We start from the raw sequence: 19,624 nt of genomic DNA, 5'->3' as shown, positions 1-19,624 counted from the left end.
GACTAAATAAAGCATGTGCAGGCCTCCTCGAATGGCTCGGTGATGTTCTGTATACATGAAACTCTATAAAACTAGAGTCCTCCATACATACACATAGATATATAAATCTTAAAATAAAGTCTTCAGTCAGCATTTAAAATTAAAGTTATTTGTTTTTCTTCTATTCAGTCATTTGAAGGGAAAATAAATAAAAATAGAAAAGGCTAAAGTGTTTTGCATATCTATGTGGAAGAACAGAAATATCTACGCATTAGTTTCAGAAAGATCACTGTACAGACTAAACAGCATATATACAATTTGAGTGTGCAATTTTACTTGGCTGGGCATAAAACTCATGTCCATAATAGCGCTCTTCTCTGCCGCGTACGGCAGCAAATTCATTCTTGGCCAAAGCCCTCCGTTTCTTCAATGGCAAAAAGCAGCTTCTCCTTCAACTGTTCGTAGCTTTTGTACGGTGGTAAATCCAGGCGATTGAAGCTGTGGAAGAAAGGTGCGTCATGGGGTGAGGATTGTTCAGCTGCATTGCAGTACTCAGTGCTGCTGCTGCTGCTGGGATGAAAGCAGGCTCCCATTGATTTACTGTCAGCCAGGCTGCTTCTAGTGCAATTCTGCCGCTTTCATGACTGTACATCTAAAAGTATTGGCACCCCATAAAGGCCTCCCGAGCCATTAGGACTACCTGCTCTATACTGCGAGCTGGGCTAAAGGGATTTCCCCAAGTTAACTATGCAGTAATACAAAGGCTCCTACTACATTCAGTCATAGATGACAATAGAAGTGATGGAATAGCTAGACATGAAAGAAAGGGGGATAGAGAGGATGTGGGGTAGGGGTGAGAGGGATGAAGGGGGTGAGTAGGAGACGGAGAGATTCATAACCTCTCTGTTATCAGTTGACATGATACATTTTATACTTACCATGTATGACTTCTAGGCAGCCAGGTCTCTTTACCGACTTTCTCAATGCAGAACTTCTGAGGGCCGTTACTTCCTGCAGTGACAAGAAAAGTTCATGATTACGTGTTTGTCAATTGTCACAGCGCTGCAAAAAAAAGTGTCACATGTACAGCAATTACCCATTAGTTCAGCAAATCCGCCAAGTGGTAATCTGCAGGTGCCGGTGACAAACTGTAGTAATCGCAGCCGGACTTCATTGTCCATTTCCTTCACAAACTAGAACAGAAAATAAAAGATAGTGAGACACACCACACAGGACATTGATGTGGACCTCTATTACTAACAGCTGGGGGTATGTGGGAGGTTTTCCAGGAGAACCTGAGGGTGGAAACAGTTCAGTCATTTGCAGCCTTCAGTTCATTAGCTTCCACTGGGAGAGATGAGGGCTGTGTGAGGTATGAGCCTGGCTCTGATATCAGCCACGGTGAGCTGGAGTGATTATTAGGAGAGGTACGGACACAAATATATTGACAGGTGTCATTGGTGGGGCCCCTGAATTACCAGTCCTTCTTAGCATGGGTCGATTCTAGAACTGCATTCAGTCTTTACAAAGTCCACTGTTTGAATGGATGTTTATGTGCAGAGGGCTGCAGACAACACAATGGTCCCACTTCCTGAGTAACTGAAAAGAATGTAACTCTTTAATAACCTCTCCAGTACAGTGTTAATGGCGGCAAGTAAAGCAGCAAGCAGAGGTTACTCTAAGTTGTGAGAGAACTTAATTTGCCTTTATGTTATGCTTCATATTATTTTCCCTTTGCTTCTAACTTGGCAGTAATGCAGACTCTTGCCAATCATCTCCTGCATTCTGCCTCTCTGAGGCCTTTATTTCTCTGCAAGGGAAGGAAAATGAATACTGTGAATAATCAAGGGACATTAAGGATACCCAACCTGCAAAACCAAGGGCTCAGGAAGATAGGCCTGGGGTGCTGCTGCATTGTCAGGAAGAAAACAAACGCCCTGGGTAGCTGGGATGTACCCAACCTAAGTGCTTCCATGTTACATCAAGCCTGAAAACGGTGACCCTTTAATGATTACTACTGATCCATATGGATCCGTTATTAAAATCAGAGAACAGCTGTCACAACTTTTCAGCCAACATTTCCATGAGAAGAGTGTAAATTACCTGCCAGAACCAGATGATCTGCTTGCTGTTTCTGGTGTAATGGCGATAGACGGTGTTCCGCTGCCAGTCTGACAGGTCCACTTCCTGCATCCCGCAGAGCATCACCTGCAAAACAGAACCCAATCTCTAACAATGCACTTCAGAAGTAGTGAGACATCAAGCTCATCCCTTATATCCTGCACTTCCAGCTCCAACAGTCACTGAAATGACTGGTCCCCAGAGATTGCTTATTTGGAACACCAGCACCTAACAGATAAAGCTAGTAAAGCCTCATTTCACATGCCATAAACTATTGATCTATTTCAGATGGTTATGACGTGAGCACTGCAAAAACAACACCAATAAATACATTTCTCCATCTAAACTGACAACGTAATGGAACTCCAATGTATCACTAACCTTAAAGCGAGTCTGCTAGTAGGTATAAAAGTTCAGGGACCTGCAGAAGCTCTCATTCACTTCTATTAGGACCAAATGCCAGCCATTCTGAACGGGTGAAGCTCGGCACTGGAAGTGATATAGTTTGCTCACCCTCTGTTGCCTCATACACATTCCTATTGCCCACACAAAACAAAAATGGCAGAAGCTGCAGGTATATGAGGGAACCGCTAGGTGACCATTTTATACCGCCTGGCAGCTCTCTCTCTTTTTTGAAGTGACAATGTCACCTTCAGATCAGTGAAAATCATTGTGTGCCTAGCTGTGTTCTTCCACGTGTGTATGACTAGTGGCATGAGTAGATGTATATGACATATGGCTAAAATATACTGATATTACCAGCCCATCCACCTTCAGAAATTCGTAAAAAGAAACTGGTAATAGTATACATTTGCCATTTATGAGAGATTATAAAATATTTTATGATTAGATTAAAGTCCATCACCTTTGTAGGAAGGGCTGTACATACTGTAGAAAGCAACCTGCACAAAGTACTTCGGGGGCAGAGGAAATATCTGAGGACATGATCTTTACCACTGGTCACCTATGATAGAATGATGGCACATTGTGTGATGTAATATGTCCTCAATGTGACCAGAGGCCTCTCTGAAAGATAACCAGAACCTGCTATAGCATCTGATATGTAGGTTTACAGATGAATCAGTACACGTGGTCACCTTCTAACAAGCTTCAGTGATACCGAATGTACTCTGCAGTTGTGTCATCCATGCCATTGTGATACATTGCTGGATCTACATTTAGAGATTCTATTGCTATTTCTGGGATTTCCCAGATAATTCACTTTTATAAACTGATGAAAATTGTGCAGAACAACACAGGGCGAGGTGAAGCAAAAAGATCAACAATCATTCAATCCATCAGTATTTCATAATTTTACAAGGGACAGTCCACTCCAAAAACAGGTTCTTCAGTTTGGAATGGATGCTGGTAGAATGAATCACTCCTCGGTTTCTGCATTCATGGATGCTCCCTAAAATGGATGTGAAAATAAACTTCTATTTTTTCCCTTTCTGTTCAATAAGTGTAAAAAACACCCGTTGATTTTGCCAGAAATTCATTGCTGTCCTATGAACATCCTGCGTTATCTCCAGACACCTAATTACATATCCTAGTTCTAATCATTGAACAGGGCTGACACCCCTTAGTCCACAGAAATGCTGTGTGTTGTCAGCCCTCAACAGGACAATAGGAGAGGAAAACATGAATGCAGACGAAGTGGTATTTCTCTCTACTTGCAGAGTGTTTAAAGGGCAAAGCATGCAGAAATGCACATTTATTGCAGAGATGTACTGCATATATTTCACCCTGCCATATGTTTTAAAGAAGAACTCCAGAGTTGTATAAGCCCTCGTTCACACCTGAACGTTTTGTAGCGCCTTCTACGCTGGACGAACGCTCTACAAAACGCTCAAAAATATAAATCCCATTGTATTCAATGGTCTCGTTCCCACCTTGGCGTATTTCCGCCCGTCCCTAACGCGCTACAAAACGGCCCACGCCTAAAAAGGTACATGTACTGCTTTGGCCCGTTTTGTTGCGCGTTTCCATTGGGATACAGCCAAGTAGCCCTCGGAAACGCGTGTTTGTCGCGCGACTTTTTTTACCGCGGATCGCTGTAAAAAAACAAGCGACAGACGCGCATATGCAATACGCCTAGGTGTGAACGAGACCTTAAACTTTGCAGTGGGCCTACCCCTGCACTGCAAATGTTAAGTGTTTGTTTGTGTCTAGGTCATAAAAAAAAAAGTTAAACTTATCCAATGATCTGAGCCTGCTTGTTCCTAGAACGGTCCTTCCAGTGTCTCTCCCCCTCCTCTGCAGTGGTGTAAGGTCCCGTAAATCATTATGTCTATACACAATGCATAAACATGAGGATTCTGAGGAAGATTCCAATGTGCTGCTGCGGAGGAGGAGGAGACAGCAGGGGGGTCGCTGTGACAGCTGGCCGACTCGGAGCTTTGAGTGAGTATATCTCAGTTATTTTTATCCCTAGACACAAACGAGCACCTAAGCACCTAACCCTTGCAGTGCGGGGATAGCACCACTTGCAGAGGATCAGAAAACGCACTGCAAGGGGGGGGTGCTACCCCTGCCCCTTTTGCAGTGCAGGGATAGCACCACTGCAAGGTATAAGAAAACTTGAAGTTACATTTAATACATGTGTTATTTTTCCCAAAGTCCCTTCCTTTCTCAGATATGTAGTTGTTCTACAGTCACAAATACAAGTAGGCAAGGCCAAGACCTGGTGTGTTGGGTTTTTTTTCACACAGTGATGGCAGGAGTGCTTGTACCCCTATGCCACCAACTAAATCTATCCCCATATACACAAACATTATGCTAAATAACATTTTCTGGTTCCACAGACCACTGATCATCAGGCCATCAGAAAATAAAATATCTTTTGGAAACAATATGCAAGAATATATGTGATCAGAACACAAAAGGGGTTTTGGGGAATCGTAGGAAAATGGGTAAATTGTTTGTACTTGGCTTCTGTAAGATCCTTAATATTTATAAAGATTCAGATAGCACAATTCAGTTGATAGATTAAACCGCATGAATGCACTGAAGGGAAATAGTCCTTATTAGGGATTTGTGCAAAATATGACCCCACCCTAAATAATTCTAACGTCTATGTGAAAGAACATGGAAGGTGGGGCATCTCTACTTTCTGGGCTCTCAAAATACAGGGAGCTGTAATCTGTAGTGGCCTCTTGTAGGTGAATTTAAGATTGTGGCTTGTCCAGTCAGATATCCTGATCAAAACACAAAAAGGTCCCCAGCACACCTGCCAGCTAGCCTGCAACAAAAAAATTACCATGTCAACAGTATGCGTCAAAAGCAGAGCGGAGGCCCAGTGCGTCCCTGCACCATTTGAGGAGGAGTCGGCTACCTCCTGGTACACCTGCAATTAATTTATCAACTGCATTAATATGCTCCAACATGGAGACTCACAAATAGAGTTAGGACCACACGTCACAGAGGTGCCTTGACGGGGAGGTGTGGCTTCTACATATTTTTGGCCAAAGGTTTGTGCAACTAAAACCTCTGCTGTTAACGCATACTGTTAGACAGAGTAATTTGTTTTGTTGCAGGTTAGCTGGCAAGTGTGCTGGGGACTTTCTTTGTGTTTTGTATTGTTGTAAGCCTTTCCATGTGCACCCTGCTACAAAGGCTGGTTATAAATGTATGCGGTTACCATCTATTTCTAGATATCCTGATCCTCAGTAATTGTGCCGATTCCCCAACCTAAAATCAGTTTTGCTTTAAAAACAGACCTCATCTCTACTTTGAATCACCTGACATCTGGAATTCCACTCTGTTGCAGCCCCTCCTTAAAGAGACTAAACTAAAAAAAAAAAAGAAAAAACTGCTGCAAGTATCCAGAAGCACTTTTCTATAAATTCCTTCTGGCTGATACCTAAATTGGCCCAACAACTCAGAGCTTGCCACTAAACCCCATAGCTATGATGGGTTGCCTCACTTCCCAATAGGAATGTGCAGGAAGAGGTGGGCAAGCTTTCCTGCCCCTTAGTAAATGTTGAAACTTTGCAGGTCAGAGCGGACTGATATTTGGCCAGGCAAAGGTTTGGAAGAGTGCTGCGGCTACGTGTAGGCACCTTAAGGCTCCAGCACTTTACACCTGCAGCAGTCTCTTTTAGTTTTGATGAGAGTCTCGTTAGAGAGGGCACAGCTTTCTGGTTTCTTTAAGCCCTGAACATGCCACAACCACAAATATGCACTGGCCACTTTTATTACATTTTAACCAATAAAAAGAATGTTTGAATTATGTGCCTCTGAATACTATTTTTCAGGCACTCCTACACCTCCTTTCATCACCTGATAGTAAAACGGAGGGCATATTTTTGACTGTAAAGAAATAACTCGCACACCATGAAACATATTGCTGCGTTACTACACTCTGGGTTCATGCCATATTTTGTGAAAATCCCTATTAAACCATAACTGTCTTAATGAGGACATGGAAAAAGTTTCAGATGTAAAGCACATCCTGCCACTGGTTAAGGGCAATTAAATTACCATCTGAGGGTTCCCAACCCATAACATGACATTGCGAAGTCCAACAGCAGATGTAGAAAAAAGAAAATCCCGTTGACATTATACAATCCAGGCCCCAGTGACAAGTATAGATTTAAATATGTACATTTGTACAAGTCGAACCTCTAACTCTTTTTCATCAAAATACTGCAGCCACTGTAGAGGGACAACTGCATTAAAGCCATCCAGAAATGCTTTGGTTTGTTCTTCAACCCCTCGCGAAAATCTCCATTCAGCCATCAGCCTATGAGGAGAGAGGATGAGACAAGGTCAGTAAAGTACATTGGGAGAGAGTTCTTGGTTTGCTGCATCAAGGCAGTATAAAACAGGAGCACTAGTAGACAGATTTACTAGAAGATCTCAGCTTAATAAGGTCTGCACTGCACCAATATCAAAATGTGCCTGACCACGTGTGTGTGTGTGTGTGTATGTTGTAATGTCATGAGTGCCATGAGAAATCTACTACAGACCTCTATAAACAAACTGTCACAGTCCCCTGTCCATGATAGCAGTTCTATCATTTGTCAATACTTCTAAACTAGCCAAACATAGCCATCATCCCATCAGCTATAATTGTAAGCTGGATTATTCTATGCCCTAGGTGAGGAGACCATTCTAGCTGCTGTACCACTAAAAAACTGAACTCTGGTCTGTATGATGTACAATGCACTCTAGATTTTGTTAGATGTACTCGCAGACTACAGGTCCCAGTCAGTCACATTATTTTCTATAGACTAACTACAGTCCATATTTGCCATGTCAAGCACATACTTACCTTTCCGGTGGTTGGTAAGGGAAATCTTCGCTGTCTTGAACAGCTCCGGCCACCACTATGTGTGTTGGATAGTATGTTCTCCCGCTTGGTGCTGTGACCACCCCACTGGCCGCTCTGTCTCTACAGGGTCAGCGGATGGAACCACAATGCCCAGCAGGGGACACACTAATACACCCAGAAGAATCTAATAGCAACGGTGCCTGAAGCTGTTCAAGGCAGTTCACTTGCTAGAAAGACAAGTATGCACCATGTTTCTTTACAGGGCTCTGCTGGTTACAGTCATTCATACCACTGACATGGTCACTAACAAGAATGCAAACATTTGATGTTTACCTATTTTTTTACTCGAAAGAACTTAAATCCCACCCACAGTTGCACATGCACATCAGCACCAGTCTGAGTGGAAACCAGTTAATCTACCAGTACCTACCAGTATGTTTTTTGCTTTGCGGTAGGATATCAGAGCAGCTTGAGAAAATACATAGGGGGGAAAAAAAACCAAACCACGTGGCAACAGGGCCTTGTAATGGTCGGTATTTTTATGTGTTCAGTACTCATTTTCGCAGATGTTCTGGGCAGTCAGATGTACACGTAAGCTTTACTGTGTCACATTCATTGTAAAGAGGACAACTACAGCAAAACAACAAGGTACTTGTTGTGTATTTGTTATCTCCCTTTAACAGTTTGTAAATGGAAAGATATGACTAGTGTGACAGAGGGCAGGTCTGAGAAACAAAACTACACATTCAGCCTAAATCTAAGATAACTGTGTTCTGTAGTACGGTGCACACGGCATCGATCTAAGGATCAGAGACTAGACTGTTTTGGCTTTGCAGTAAATCCTGCCACTATCCTGGCTACCATTACTGGACCAGTGCAAACTGGTCTCCGCAGATGACCTGAACCAGCAATCTAACGGGGGACCAGCAGGAAAAATGTAATCAGCGGTTAGCTTGCTGCTCATTACAGCATCTATGAACAATAAACTGCTATTCATTAAATATATACACTTCAATAAAGTAACTTCCTCCTAATAGCCTGATAATGTCAGCATCAACAAAATAATATAACAGGCATGATGGACTGTAAAAAGAAAAGTGAATGTGTCACCCCTAACAACCTATAATGGATGCCTTCCTGCGCTCCTTACTGGATCCATCCCCATGCAAGATGCAGGCGGGGTGCTTGTAAGGACCATGAATGGAGCCGTCAAACAAGATACAAATTTTCAGAGATGACACCAGCACCCCGTTAGGACTTGTGCAATCAGCAAACGTCCATTTATTGACAAGTACTGCCACTTATTGCACATAAGTGGCAGTACTTGTCAATAAATGGACGTTTGCTGATTGCACAAGTCCTAACGGTGTGCTGGTGACATCTCTGAAAATTTGTAGCCATAACAACCTGACTGCAGATGTCATTTTCCAGTTACATTAAGCCCTCGTTCACACCTAGGCGTATTGCATATGCGCGTCTGTCGCACGTTTTTTTTACCGCGATTCGCGGTAAAAAAAGTCGCGTGACCGTCGCGTGTTTCCGAAGGCTACTTGGCTGTATCCCAATGGAAACCCGCAACAAAACAGCCCAAAGTAGTACCTGTACCTTTCAGGCGTGGGCCGTTTTGTAGCGCGTTAGGGACGGGCGGAAATACGCCAAGGTGGGAACAAGACCATTGAATACAATGGGATTTATATTTTTGAGCGTTCGTCGAGCGTAGAACGCGCTAGAAAACGTTCAGGTGTGAACGAGGGCTAAGTCACCAGTTGGCTACTAATTGATGCTCAGATCATTATGACCATTTATTCTGAGTTAACATATTGTACCTAACTTTCAGTATATAATATGGTCATGTATGACCAAAATGGTCATGTGATCTCCAACATAAGGGAGTAAAGAGTTCAAGCAGCACTTCTGACTGGCAGCCTATGTCTGAATGTCAGTGCCCCAGTACCCTTCAGCAGAGATGATCTAAGCAATGCTCCAACATTTGGGTATATGGCGGCTCTATATAAAGTTATACTCATCTGATCCTCTGAGCTGGCTGGCAGTGGTCAGCTTCTTTACTTGAAGTGTACACTCTATTTAGGTGCCCACACAACACAGCGCTGTTCTGCGTTGTGGTCTAATGAACTGTGAAAAAATGCAGCATGTCTGCATTCTTTTCGCAGCACACAACACTGCAGATCAGACCTTCATTGTCGTGTGAACGGAGCAGATCTAAAACTAGTGTTCTCTATGTGCCCCAGAAGTGACTGCTCTTATTTAGTTGCGAAGTCAATCAGTGGTCAATCAGTGCTATAGTGTAAACAAGCCCTCAGAACATAAAAACCGATGTGTATGGTGGTCTTACCCAATGTATTCTTCCTTGTTCTCCTCAGTAACTAGAATGTTGGATCCTTCAGGCTTGAGGTCATGGGATGTGACTTTTCCCAGTATCTCCATGTCCACAGAAAAGTACATCTCCAAGTTACATTCTTCAATGTTATTGTCTCTGGAAAAAAGACACCGCAGGCAAAACATTCATGAACTAGACATGAACACACAATTAGTCTGAACTTCTAAACTCGATAAGAAAATACTAAATACTTATTTTCTTTGTAATACATTCATTAAAGTGTATCTAAACCAAAGAACACACATGTAATGCACAGTAATATGTTGCAATAGGTAATGAAGTCCATAGTTTACATACACTTTAACAGAGATGGGCCCTGTGCATTTTAAAACCGTGACAGCATATGAGAAGGAGTGGGAAGCATGGACCACTCAGGAGGTACAAATGGGATGATTACTGGCTTAGTGTGTGAGGTACTCAATCTTCCAAGGTAGCCACCCATGAGGATGGCAAGAACTAAAACGCCACTTAGTTAGCTTTGGTCTTCCACTTCTATGACTAGTACCACTCTGATCTGATTATCTCTCTTCTTCCCACCTTTCCTTCTCCTTTCTTCTCTCCCCTTCTTATTGTTAAGACAATTTAAGTCCCTTAGGAGGTTGACAATTATATGGTTCCATAAAGCGTGATTTGCAGTTGAAGATTCGTCACCATTATATGTTTACCTGAAGTACCCATGTATGTGGGTTTGTAATCATAAATGTTTGAATTGGAATGTATGTACTGACATTGCTTACCCATTGTATTCAGACCCTTTAATTGTCTGGCTACCTACCAGTTTTTATTGTACGTATATCTTTTTATTAAAGATTTTTGTCCAAAGAAAAAAAAATGGTTAATTATAAAAAATAAGTGAAAGCACAATACTGTTTACCATCATCATCATTATTTAGTGCGCCTTTTATGTTGTAACCTACTTAAAGGTTGACTCTTGTTTACACAATGTTGGTTTTAAATGAAATAAATGCACCTACAATACCTCTCTGCAACACACATGTGAAATATAAGGTACACCCAGTGAAAACCATTGACTTTTCCAAGATATTGGATCAAGCAAACATCAGATCTTTATTCAAGCAGTGCCTACAGATAAAGGAGATATACTTCTGTAAGAACATATAACAAATTTGCCTTTTCAATCAATTATTCAATAATACGGCCAACAGATGTAATCGTTCCCTTGGCATCAGACGCTGGAATTTTCCCCTTTAACATACTCTGCAGCCGCCCTCCCCTCTGACTTCAGCTCAGTGAAATTTGGCACCACTTCACCATACAAAAGTCCTTCAGTTGTGAGATGTTTGTGGGATTCTTTGCATGAATTGCTTGTTTCCATATCCCCTTACAAAATATCCAAGGGAATCAAATCAGAGTTTTAACTAGGGCAGCTCATAACCCTCTATTTTTTTCCCCAAGCCATTCTTTGGTGGATTGCATGTGTATTTCGAATCATTATGTTTCAAGACAAGTTTCCAGTTTAACTTCGGTGTTTGGGCAGATGGCCTTTGAAATGCTGAATCTACAGTTGACTCAAGAACTAGAAGCTGTCCAGGTCCTGAAGCAGCAAAGCAACCCCAAACATCTCCGCCACCATGCTTCACAGTTTGCTGCAAACATGTCTACTGTTAATGTGACTGAACAACAACTATATGTTCATTGGCAATCAGTAGTCTTGTTCTTTTAGGACCTTTTAACACACCTCTCATGCAGACTAAATTAGTGCAAACTCTTTATGTACTCTTACAGTGGAATGATTGATTTCAAATCATTTGGCAATCTTTTTAAGCCCCTCGCCACACAGGTATCCACAACTTCCTTTCCAAAGGTCTTAGAAAGCTCTGTGGATGTTGGCATAATGGCACCACACATGTAAACAGCAAAGAGAGCACCAGACCCGAGATGTCTTACATAAAACAGGTCCCACCAGTATGATCATTAAGGAGGTTCTAGCCACTAGTACCTAATCTGGACCACCTGTAATTTTAGGGGTGCACTTACTTTTTCATATTACAAATCTTCATTATGTTTATTTGAGATCATGAAAATTAATACACCATGTTTGTTTTATGTGTCATCGGTTCAAGTATATCACCTTTATATGTAGGCAATATTCAAATCAAGATCTAATGTTTGCCTGTTCAGATATGATGGAAACGTCAACAACTTCCATTGGGTGTACTTACTTTTTCACATAACTATATGTTCGATGAATGAAATGTTGAAAAGAACATATATAATGGGACTCGTTGCCTTGGACACGTCTGCCCTTCTGGCCTTCGTCAGAACAGTGTGCAATTTAACTGTCTTGTGCTGCGGTCTCCTCTGTCCGCCCAGCAAGCCCTTAGGAGACAAATAAACTCACAGGAAGCAGCGCCTGAAGGGAAAAATCTCTGCAAGAACCATTTCGAGGGGGAAAAAGTCGATAATGAAACATATTGAAGGAAACAAAGTTACATCAGGGGACCTTCTAAAGAAGTCTTTTTGGCACTATATTTTAAAAGGAGTTGGGAACGATGAATTCTGGGAGGTGAAGTCCCACACAGACATGACTGGCTCAGTACATATCCTTCCACAATCCATGTGAAAAATCAAAAGGTCATAGAGTGACAAGGGGGTTATTTGGGATGACTGAGTACAGAAAACATGCATGTAGTTGGAATTTAATGCAGGAGGAGAAGATACCTTTAAAAAAAAAAAAAAAAAAAAAAAAAGTACAGCACACTGAATATATGATGTATTCCTCATGCAAAACAGTCCATGGCATCGCTGCCTTTCCTCCTGTCAGTCTATTTATGTTACATTGCAGGTTAGATCATTCAAATCACAGCATATGAAGGTTTCTCTTCCTAAAGGTGGCAGAATATATTAAAGTGACACTAAACTTGGACAAGGCATGTCCCAGAATTGGATGAAGACTGGCTTGATGCTTGGGATTACCCTTTCACTCTTCTAATCTCTACTAGGGACTATCCGATTCAATACAAATTATTACATAGAGTTTATTATACCCCTGCAAGGTTGGCGCAGAGATTGGTATAGGGATTGCTCGGCTGTCTGCTGGCGGTGTCCTAGTTCTGCGGCTGGATTTGGACATTTTCTGGGATTGTCCTGGCATCAAGCAATTTTGGGCCGAGGTTACACATTTTATATCTCCGTTCCTAACGCTTGAGGTCAGGCCGGAGAAGGGGGTCTGCCTTCTAGGTCTCACTGAGTGCGTTGCTTCCACTCATGCATGCCTCTAGAACTTTGTTGGGTATTCTATTTTATACAAGGAAACAGACTTTCCTTAATTGGAAAAAGCAGTCTCCTCCAACCTTGGAGAATTGGTGGGGCCTGGTGGAGTCCTTCCCGGTGTACAAAGCTGCCTATATTCGTAGTGCTTGTCCTGCTTAATTCTTTAAAGCCTGGGGTAGTTGGATAGATTCTTTCTCTCCTTCGATTGGCGGAGGTCTAATTTGGTACCATTTTTCAAGCTGTTTTCCTTTATGAGAACCTTAACTATTTACAAAAATGTATCTTATTTGTGTATCACTCGGCTGTAAATCCTCCAATCATCTCTGAATTGATGCTGACACTGTCCTTCCTTCTGGAGGGTGGCTGCTTTGGTTCCCCTTGGTCCCTGGGTGTGTTGTAAAGTAGTCACCGCTCCAAGCTCGCTCCCATGATTGACTACAAATCGCTATACAAATCAGTAAACTTGTATTCCATCATGGGAGCGATGGGCGCAAAGGGAATCGATTTTTTCAAGTTAAACTCCCGAGTTTAGTGTCACTTTAAGCTGAAGTATACTTAGTTTTGGTTTTCCATATACAATTCCTAATGCCTGCTGTCTGTATGACATTCACTAGTCGCAGCAGCTGCATATAGATGAACTGAGCTGCCAAAGTGTAAATGTTCTAAATAATTCAGCATATGGCAAAAATGTGAAGACTTCTTAAACGCTGATCCATCTCCGCTGATCACAATTGGGAATGTCGCTGGTCTGGGTGTTCCCCCCTATCCACTGCATACCTGTCATTTATCGCTACCCTCATCATTTACACTTGAGATAAGACATTTATTTAAAGCATCCATCCGCCACCCAGATCTGGAAGTGCAAAATTTGAGTGGACCGGGCCGCCAGTTACAACGTTTCGGACACATTGGACTGCTTTGATCATCGCTTTGTCAGGCGCCCAAGATGTTTTTATTGAGACTTTACAAAAAGGCAAATTTCACTTACCTGATCCATATTAGTGAGTTATAGAATTCAGGGTCAATAGACTCTAGGTCTTTGATGGTAAGTTTTTTGCTCAACATGCGCTTGTAGAATGGCAGAGAAAAGCCTGTGTCAATGAATTTACCGTGGAACAAAGCCTGGAAAAGAAAAAACCCAGAGGGTCATCACTACTCAAAAACATATGCCATGGGGTTCTCCAACACACTAAAGCCAAGGAAGCGTTAGGCCAGAGCAAACCATATTTAAGCTTTCAGTGAAAAAATTCAGAGAATAAAAAGAGGCTTAGTGGTTAGCATGTCTGTCTTGCAGCACTGGGGCTCTTGGTTTGAATCCCACCCAGGACACCATCTCTATGGACCTTGCATGTTCTCCCTTTGCTTAGGTGGATTTCTAGTATTCTCCTGCACCCCAAAGACATGCTGGAAGGTTAATTGGCTGCTGTGTAAACTGGCCCTAGTATGTTTGCATGTGAGATAGGGACCTTAGAGTGAGGGCAGGGACTGATATGAATGTATAGTATTGTAAAGCAATGAAGAAAATTGACAACGTATTATAAATATCTAATAAATGAAAAGTCAAATCCTGTTGGGTACTGTGCAACAGCCCCTCTTTCCTTTGCTCTAGTATTCTAATATCAATATATGACATCACTATAACACAAAGGATAGAGAAAAACTACAAGGCTGCATGCTACCAGACCCCGAGTGATCATCTTGTGCCCAGCAAACAGCCAAGTGTTTTTCTGACTCCCTCCTGCAGTATATTTACCCCTCCCTGACAGCAGCCGTACTGTATGTGAGCTGCTGCTCAAACAGAACTGGGTAAGGCACAGCCTCGGAGTACAAGATAAACCTTCACACCATTTTACTGCCAGATATTCACACACAAAGTAGCATAAACAGTAATGTACAGGCCACTTCTGAAATAACAAATACATTTTGTTAAGTGCTACTAAATAATTAAAAGACAGAGTAATGATTAACATAATACATTGGCATATTAACTTAGACTGTTATCCTTCTATAAAATGGTTTTAAAGTACATTGATGTAAAGCATCCGTTCCAGTTTCTTCCGTATTCATATACATTTTATAAAGAGAAGATTACTAAAATATGAACAACACTTAAAAGGGTAACTGCAGGCTTTACAACATATGTATATATATACAGCGTATGTGATTATCAGCGTGTTAAAAGTTAATATACACTGATCAGCCATAACATTATGGCAACCCACCTAATATTGAGTAGGTCCCCCTTTGCCGCCAAACAGGCCTGACCTGTTGAGGCATAGAAGCCACTTGACCTCAGAGGGATGCTGTGGTATCTGGCACCAAATCGTCAATAGCAGATCCTTTAAGTCCTGTAAGGCACGAGGTGAGGCCTCCATGGAGCTGACTTGTTTTTCCAGCACATCCCACAGATGCTCGATTAGATTGAGATCTGGAGAATTTGGAGGCCAAGTCAACACCTCAAATTCTTCATTGTGTTCCTCAAACCGTTCTTGAACCATTTTTGCAGTTTGCGCATTATCTTGCTGAAAAAACTGGCATCAGGGAATACAGGTTCTATGAAGGGGTGTACTTGATCTGCAACAATGTTTAGGAAGGTGGTATGTGTCAAAGTAACATCTACATGAATGGCAGGACCCAAGCTTTCCCAGCAAAACATTGGCCAAAGCATCACACTGCCTCCACTGGCTTGCCTTTCCATAGTACATGCTGGTGCCATCTCTTCCTTAGGTAAGCGACGCACACGCACCGAGCCATCCACATGATGTAAAAGAAAACATGATTCATCACACAAGGCCACCTTCTTCCATTGCTCCATGGTCCAGTTCTGATACTTGTGCGCCCATTGTAGGCGCTTTTGGCGGTGGACACAGGTCAGCATGGACACCCTGACCGGTCTGCGGCTACGCAGCCCCATACACAACAAACAAATGCTCTGTGTGTTCAGACACATTTCTATCGGAACCAACATTTGTTTTTTTTCAGCAATTTAGGCTACAGAAGCTCTTTTATCGGATCGAACTAGATGAGACAGCTTTACTTCCCATGTGCATCAAGGAGCCATGACCCTGTTGCTGGTTTACCAGTCTTCCTTTCTTGGACCATTTTTGGCAAGTCCAGACCACCGCAGACCAGGAACATCCTACAAGACCTGCAGTTTTGGAGTTCCTCTGACCCAGTTGTCTAGCCATCACCAGTTTTTTTTTTGTTCTAATATATATATAGATGCTACACAGTCACTGCGCCTCACTGTTCACTGACGAGGCTGGCGACCAATCCCTTTTATTACTAGTACACTGAATACACACAGATTCCATGATAAATATTAAGTGCTAAATACGTCTTTAATGAGATGCATAACATTTGTAGTGAGGGTGAACTGCCAACTGTGAAACCAAGCGACCAATAAAATGCCAGTTTTCATCTTTTTAGTTGAGCGAATATGATACACTGTAATCTAACTGATCAATTAGAGACATTTCTTTTCCTGCACACCTTGGCATGACAGGGACACATCTGGAAAGTGAGAACTCACCATGGCAATGAAGCGCCCAATGAAGCAGAAGTATGACAGGTGATCAGGGTTAATGGTAGAAGCTGGGTTGATCTGTAGACAATAATTGCTTTTGCCGGCATATTCAAACAAACAGTACATTGGATTAAGCACTTCATGGGAGAGCAGGAAGAACCATTCTCTGGAAGGAAGAACAAAAAGAATCTCAGTTATAGAAACACTGAAGATCTAAATGTGCACTGGTATCACACAGAGTATATGTTTCTGCTTACAGAAGAGGGAAGGGGAGAGTAGGTAGACAAACCCCAGACCCAACATGACATCAGGGGAAATAAAAAAAAAATTATTCCAGGATGGTGACCAATTCTCCAGAAAAAGTCCATCCTTGGGTTTGTGCAGTTACCCAGAGACACAAGGATCATCTTGAGTCTATGGTGTGATGAGACTAGCAGCTGATTGGCCAGGATCACAGAGAGTTGAGCAGTTACATTCACCATCACAACTTTTTCAGTTTGAAGATCAACAACATTACTTTTTATGTTGGAATTTGTCTCCTATAATTACAGCTTGTATGAACGTCACATGACCATCACAGTTACCTTTTTATGATCAGCATGCATAAAGTGGAAGTTCAGTCAATCCGTTAAAGTATATCTAAAGGCCCAAACTTTTTCAATCCTTGGACAGATTAAGGTAATAGAAAACCCATTGACAAGGGTTTTTTTTGTGGTCTGTGTCTAAGCAAAGTACTTTCTGTACTTGAGACACAGCAGCACATCGGAGGCAATTTCTCCAAATTGGAGGGAAATCCTTTCTTTCGCAGTTGTCACCAGGACAGGCATACCTAAAGGATTCCCCATATCTTCTCTTCAGGGGACAATAGCAAAAGGGGATTCTGTGTCACTGACAATGGTCCCCAGGAGAAATAGAATGAATCTCCTACACACAGAGACAGACAGAATGAAAACCCTGACAGCAGTTTCAACACTTCCACAATACTCGAAATAAAACAAAAAAACAAGCTATATAGTGGCTGCTTATCCGTGTCTGTGTCTTGGGTTAGGTTGCTCTGTTAAGATGAAAGTGTACTGTCCTGGTTTAGCATGCAATAGCCCTTAATGCCTCACAATGACAAAAAGGTTTCTGCTTGCACTGTATACAAAACTAGTTCAACACATCATAGAAACACAATAAAATAATGTCACTTAAAAATAAAGTGCTTGGATTTTTTTTACAAATCAGTCACTATCAAATCAGCAAAATACATCCCAGGTGAATGAAAACAAAAAGTCTTACGGTTTGTTTTCTTTAGAAAGCAGCTACAGCCTGAGAAGAAATACCCGTCCCCTGCCAACATGCTGAAAAAAGGGACTTTTGCTTTGTGTGGAAGCAGTGGTCTATCTGCAAAGGTCTGGCACATCAACCCCCCTTCTCCCCCCACCCCCTATTATTATTATCTGCAGATTTTCTATGGTTAGATGGAAAAAGTGCAACAGATTCCTCCATCTATGCTAAACTGCGTGGGTGGAGGAATCTCCCACTGGGCCAAGCCTCACTATCTTGCTAGTCGGACCCGCTGGCTCTCAAAATACCTGAATAATGCCTGCGTCTAATCAGATTGTTCAAGGATTTTGAGAGCCAGTGGAGCCGACAAGCAAGATACTGAAGCTTGACCCAGCAGGAGATTCCTCCACCCACGCAGTTTAGCGTAGATGAAGGAATTGGAGCACTTTTACCATCTGACCATAGAAAATCTGCATATACGCTATAGGTGTACGGCCCGCTTTAGCAGAGAGTGGTATCAGACTTTTGCAGAGAGACCACTGCTTCCACACGGAGAGCTAGAATTCTTCCCCACAGCATGCTGGCAGGGGACAGGCTTTCAAACTCAGCAGCTGTGACTGTTTTTAAATATATGGAATGCATTTAAAAGATTTAAAATGAAAGCCCAAAATATGTGGCCATGACAGTACATAATAATCACAACAATAGTATATCATTACTTTCTTATGTGCTTTGGTAGACTGTGTACAAAAACATTATTATGACAAAGTGAGCAAATAGGTTCTTCTGTAGTCTGCACTGAGGTTTTATTTTCATTAATTCTTCATCGAGAAATACAGAAGTGTATGAAAAATGATATTATGTATGCTTTCTGGCCATTGTTGTCCTGAATGTAGATTATGTACCTGCCACATAGAATTCTGATTATCTAGTGCTAAAGGGAGGAGGACCTCAGAGCACATCTGACACCCCCCTCCTCCAATTGCAATCCTCCAACAATTTAACTGAATCCCCAAGTAAGAAAGTTCTCATCAAGCAGAAGACACAAGAAAAATGATTACCTGGCCAATCCTCCATAATCCAAGCCTTCTTCTCCTCGGAACATTACATACAATCGTCTTCTTAAATCATAAGGCTTCAATGCCATAATCTATACAGTGGAAAAGAGAAAAAAAACACATTAAGTGGACTAAGCCTTACCATTGTATGCTCACACTGTCACACCACAGTGAAGTACTTGCTCGTAAGCAATTACTTTGTTTATTGAGATGCTTAAAGTAGAATTAAAGTCTCTTATTTTTTGGCACATATGTATTACTAGCAACAAGCAGTACATATTTTCCCCACGATTGACAAAACAAAGTAGGCAAATACCTAATTACTTACCTGTTCCAGCCACGCTCACTCCCGGCTGAAGAACTCCCAGCACCCGAACAGCTGTGAAGGAGGAACTGTGCGGGCACCCAGTAGAGTGGAGGGGAGAAAATTAAACTGAATAGACACAGCCGGGTGCGCGCACCACGGACAGACTCCATAAGACACGAGGAGTCTGTGATGATGGATCAGAGACTGTGGGAAACGAGTGGAATGAAGATGATGATCGCAGCAAGAGGCATCAAATAAAGTAAGTGCTTACAGCAGCATTGGGGAGTAAAAAAATATTGCCTTTAAAGTCACCTTAATACAAAGCAATGAAAAGCCTCTCAAGTGAGTCTGTTATCTGCCACAACCAAGGCACTACTGCCTGCCTCCTGTGAGAGGTGCTAGTTCCAGGAAACAGCACATCTCTGCATCACTGCTCACATATAAAAGCCTAAAAAGA

The 19,624-nt window shown here is 42.1% G+C and overlaps 1 protein-coding gene across 2 annotated transcripts in view; it reads right to left on the bottom strand.

Annotated features, from left to right (window-relative positions):
* Nucleotides 1-352: 352 nt before the first annotated feature.
* Nucleotides 353-19,624, bottom strand: part of WWP1 (WW domain containing E3 ubiquitin protein ligase 1) — a 152,118-nt gene continuing 132,846 nt past the window's right edge. For both annotated transcript variants that reach the window (XM_018555778.1, XM_018555777.1), the window contains exons 16-24: nucleotides 18,864-18,952; nucleotides 16,540-16,699; nucleotides 13,996-14,129; nucleotides 9,729-9,869; nucleotides 6,724-6,844; nucleotides 2,083-2,187; nucleotides 1,076-1,172; nucleotides 918-990; nucleotides 353-477 (exon numbers count right to left, since the gene is read on the bottom strand). In XM_018555778.1, coding sequence (XP_018411280.1) covers nucleotides 378-477; nucleotides 918-990; nucleotides 1,076-1,172; nucleotides 2,083-2,187; nucleotides 6,724-6,844; nucleotides 9,729-9,869; nucleotides 13,996-14,129; nucleotides 16,540-16,699; nucleotides 18,864-18,952 — 1,020 coding nt within the window. In that variant the 3' untranslated portion in view covers nucleotides 353-377. The remainder of the gene's footprint in view (nucleotides 478-917; nucleotides 991-1,075; nucleotides 1,173-2,082; nucleotides 2,188-6,723; nucleotides 6,845-9,728; nucleotides 9,870-13,995; nucleotides 14,130-16,539; nucleotides 16,700-18,863; nucleotides 18,953-19,624) is intronic.

This window comes from Nanorana parkeri, unplaced genomic scaffold, assembly GCF_000935625.1.
Source record: "Nanorana parkeri isolate BGI_ZX_2015 unplaced genomic scaffold, ASM93562v1 scaffold213, whole genome shotgun sequence".
Lineage (NCBI taxonomy): Eukaryota > Metazoa > Chordata > Amphibia > Anura > Dicroglossidae > Nanorana > Nanorana parkeri.
Note: the sequence above shows the minus strand (reverse complement) of the source record. Positions and strands in the feature narration are given on the sequence as shown.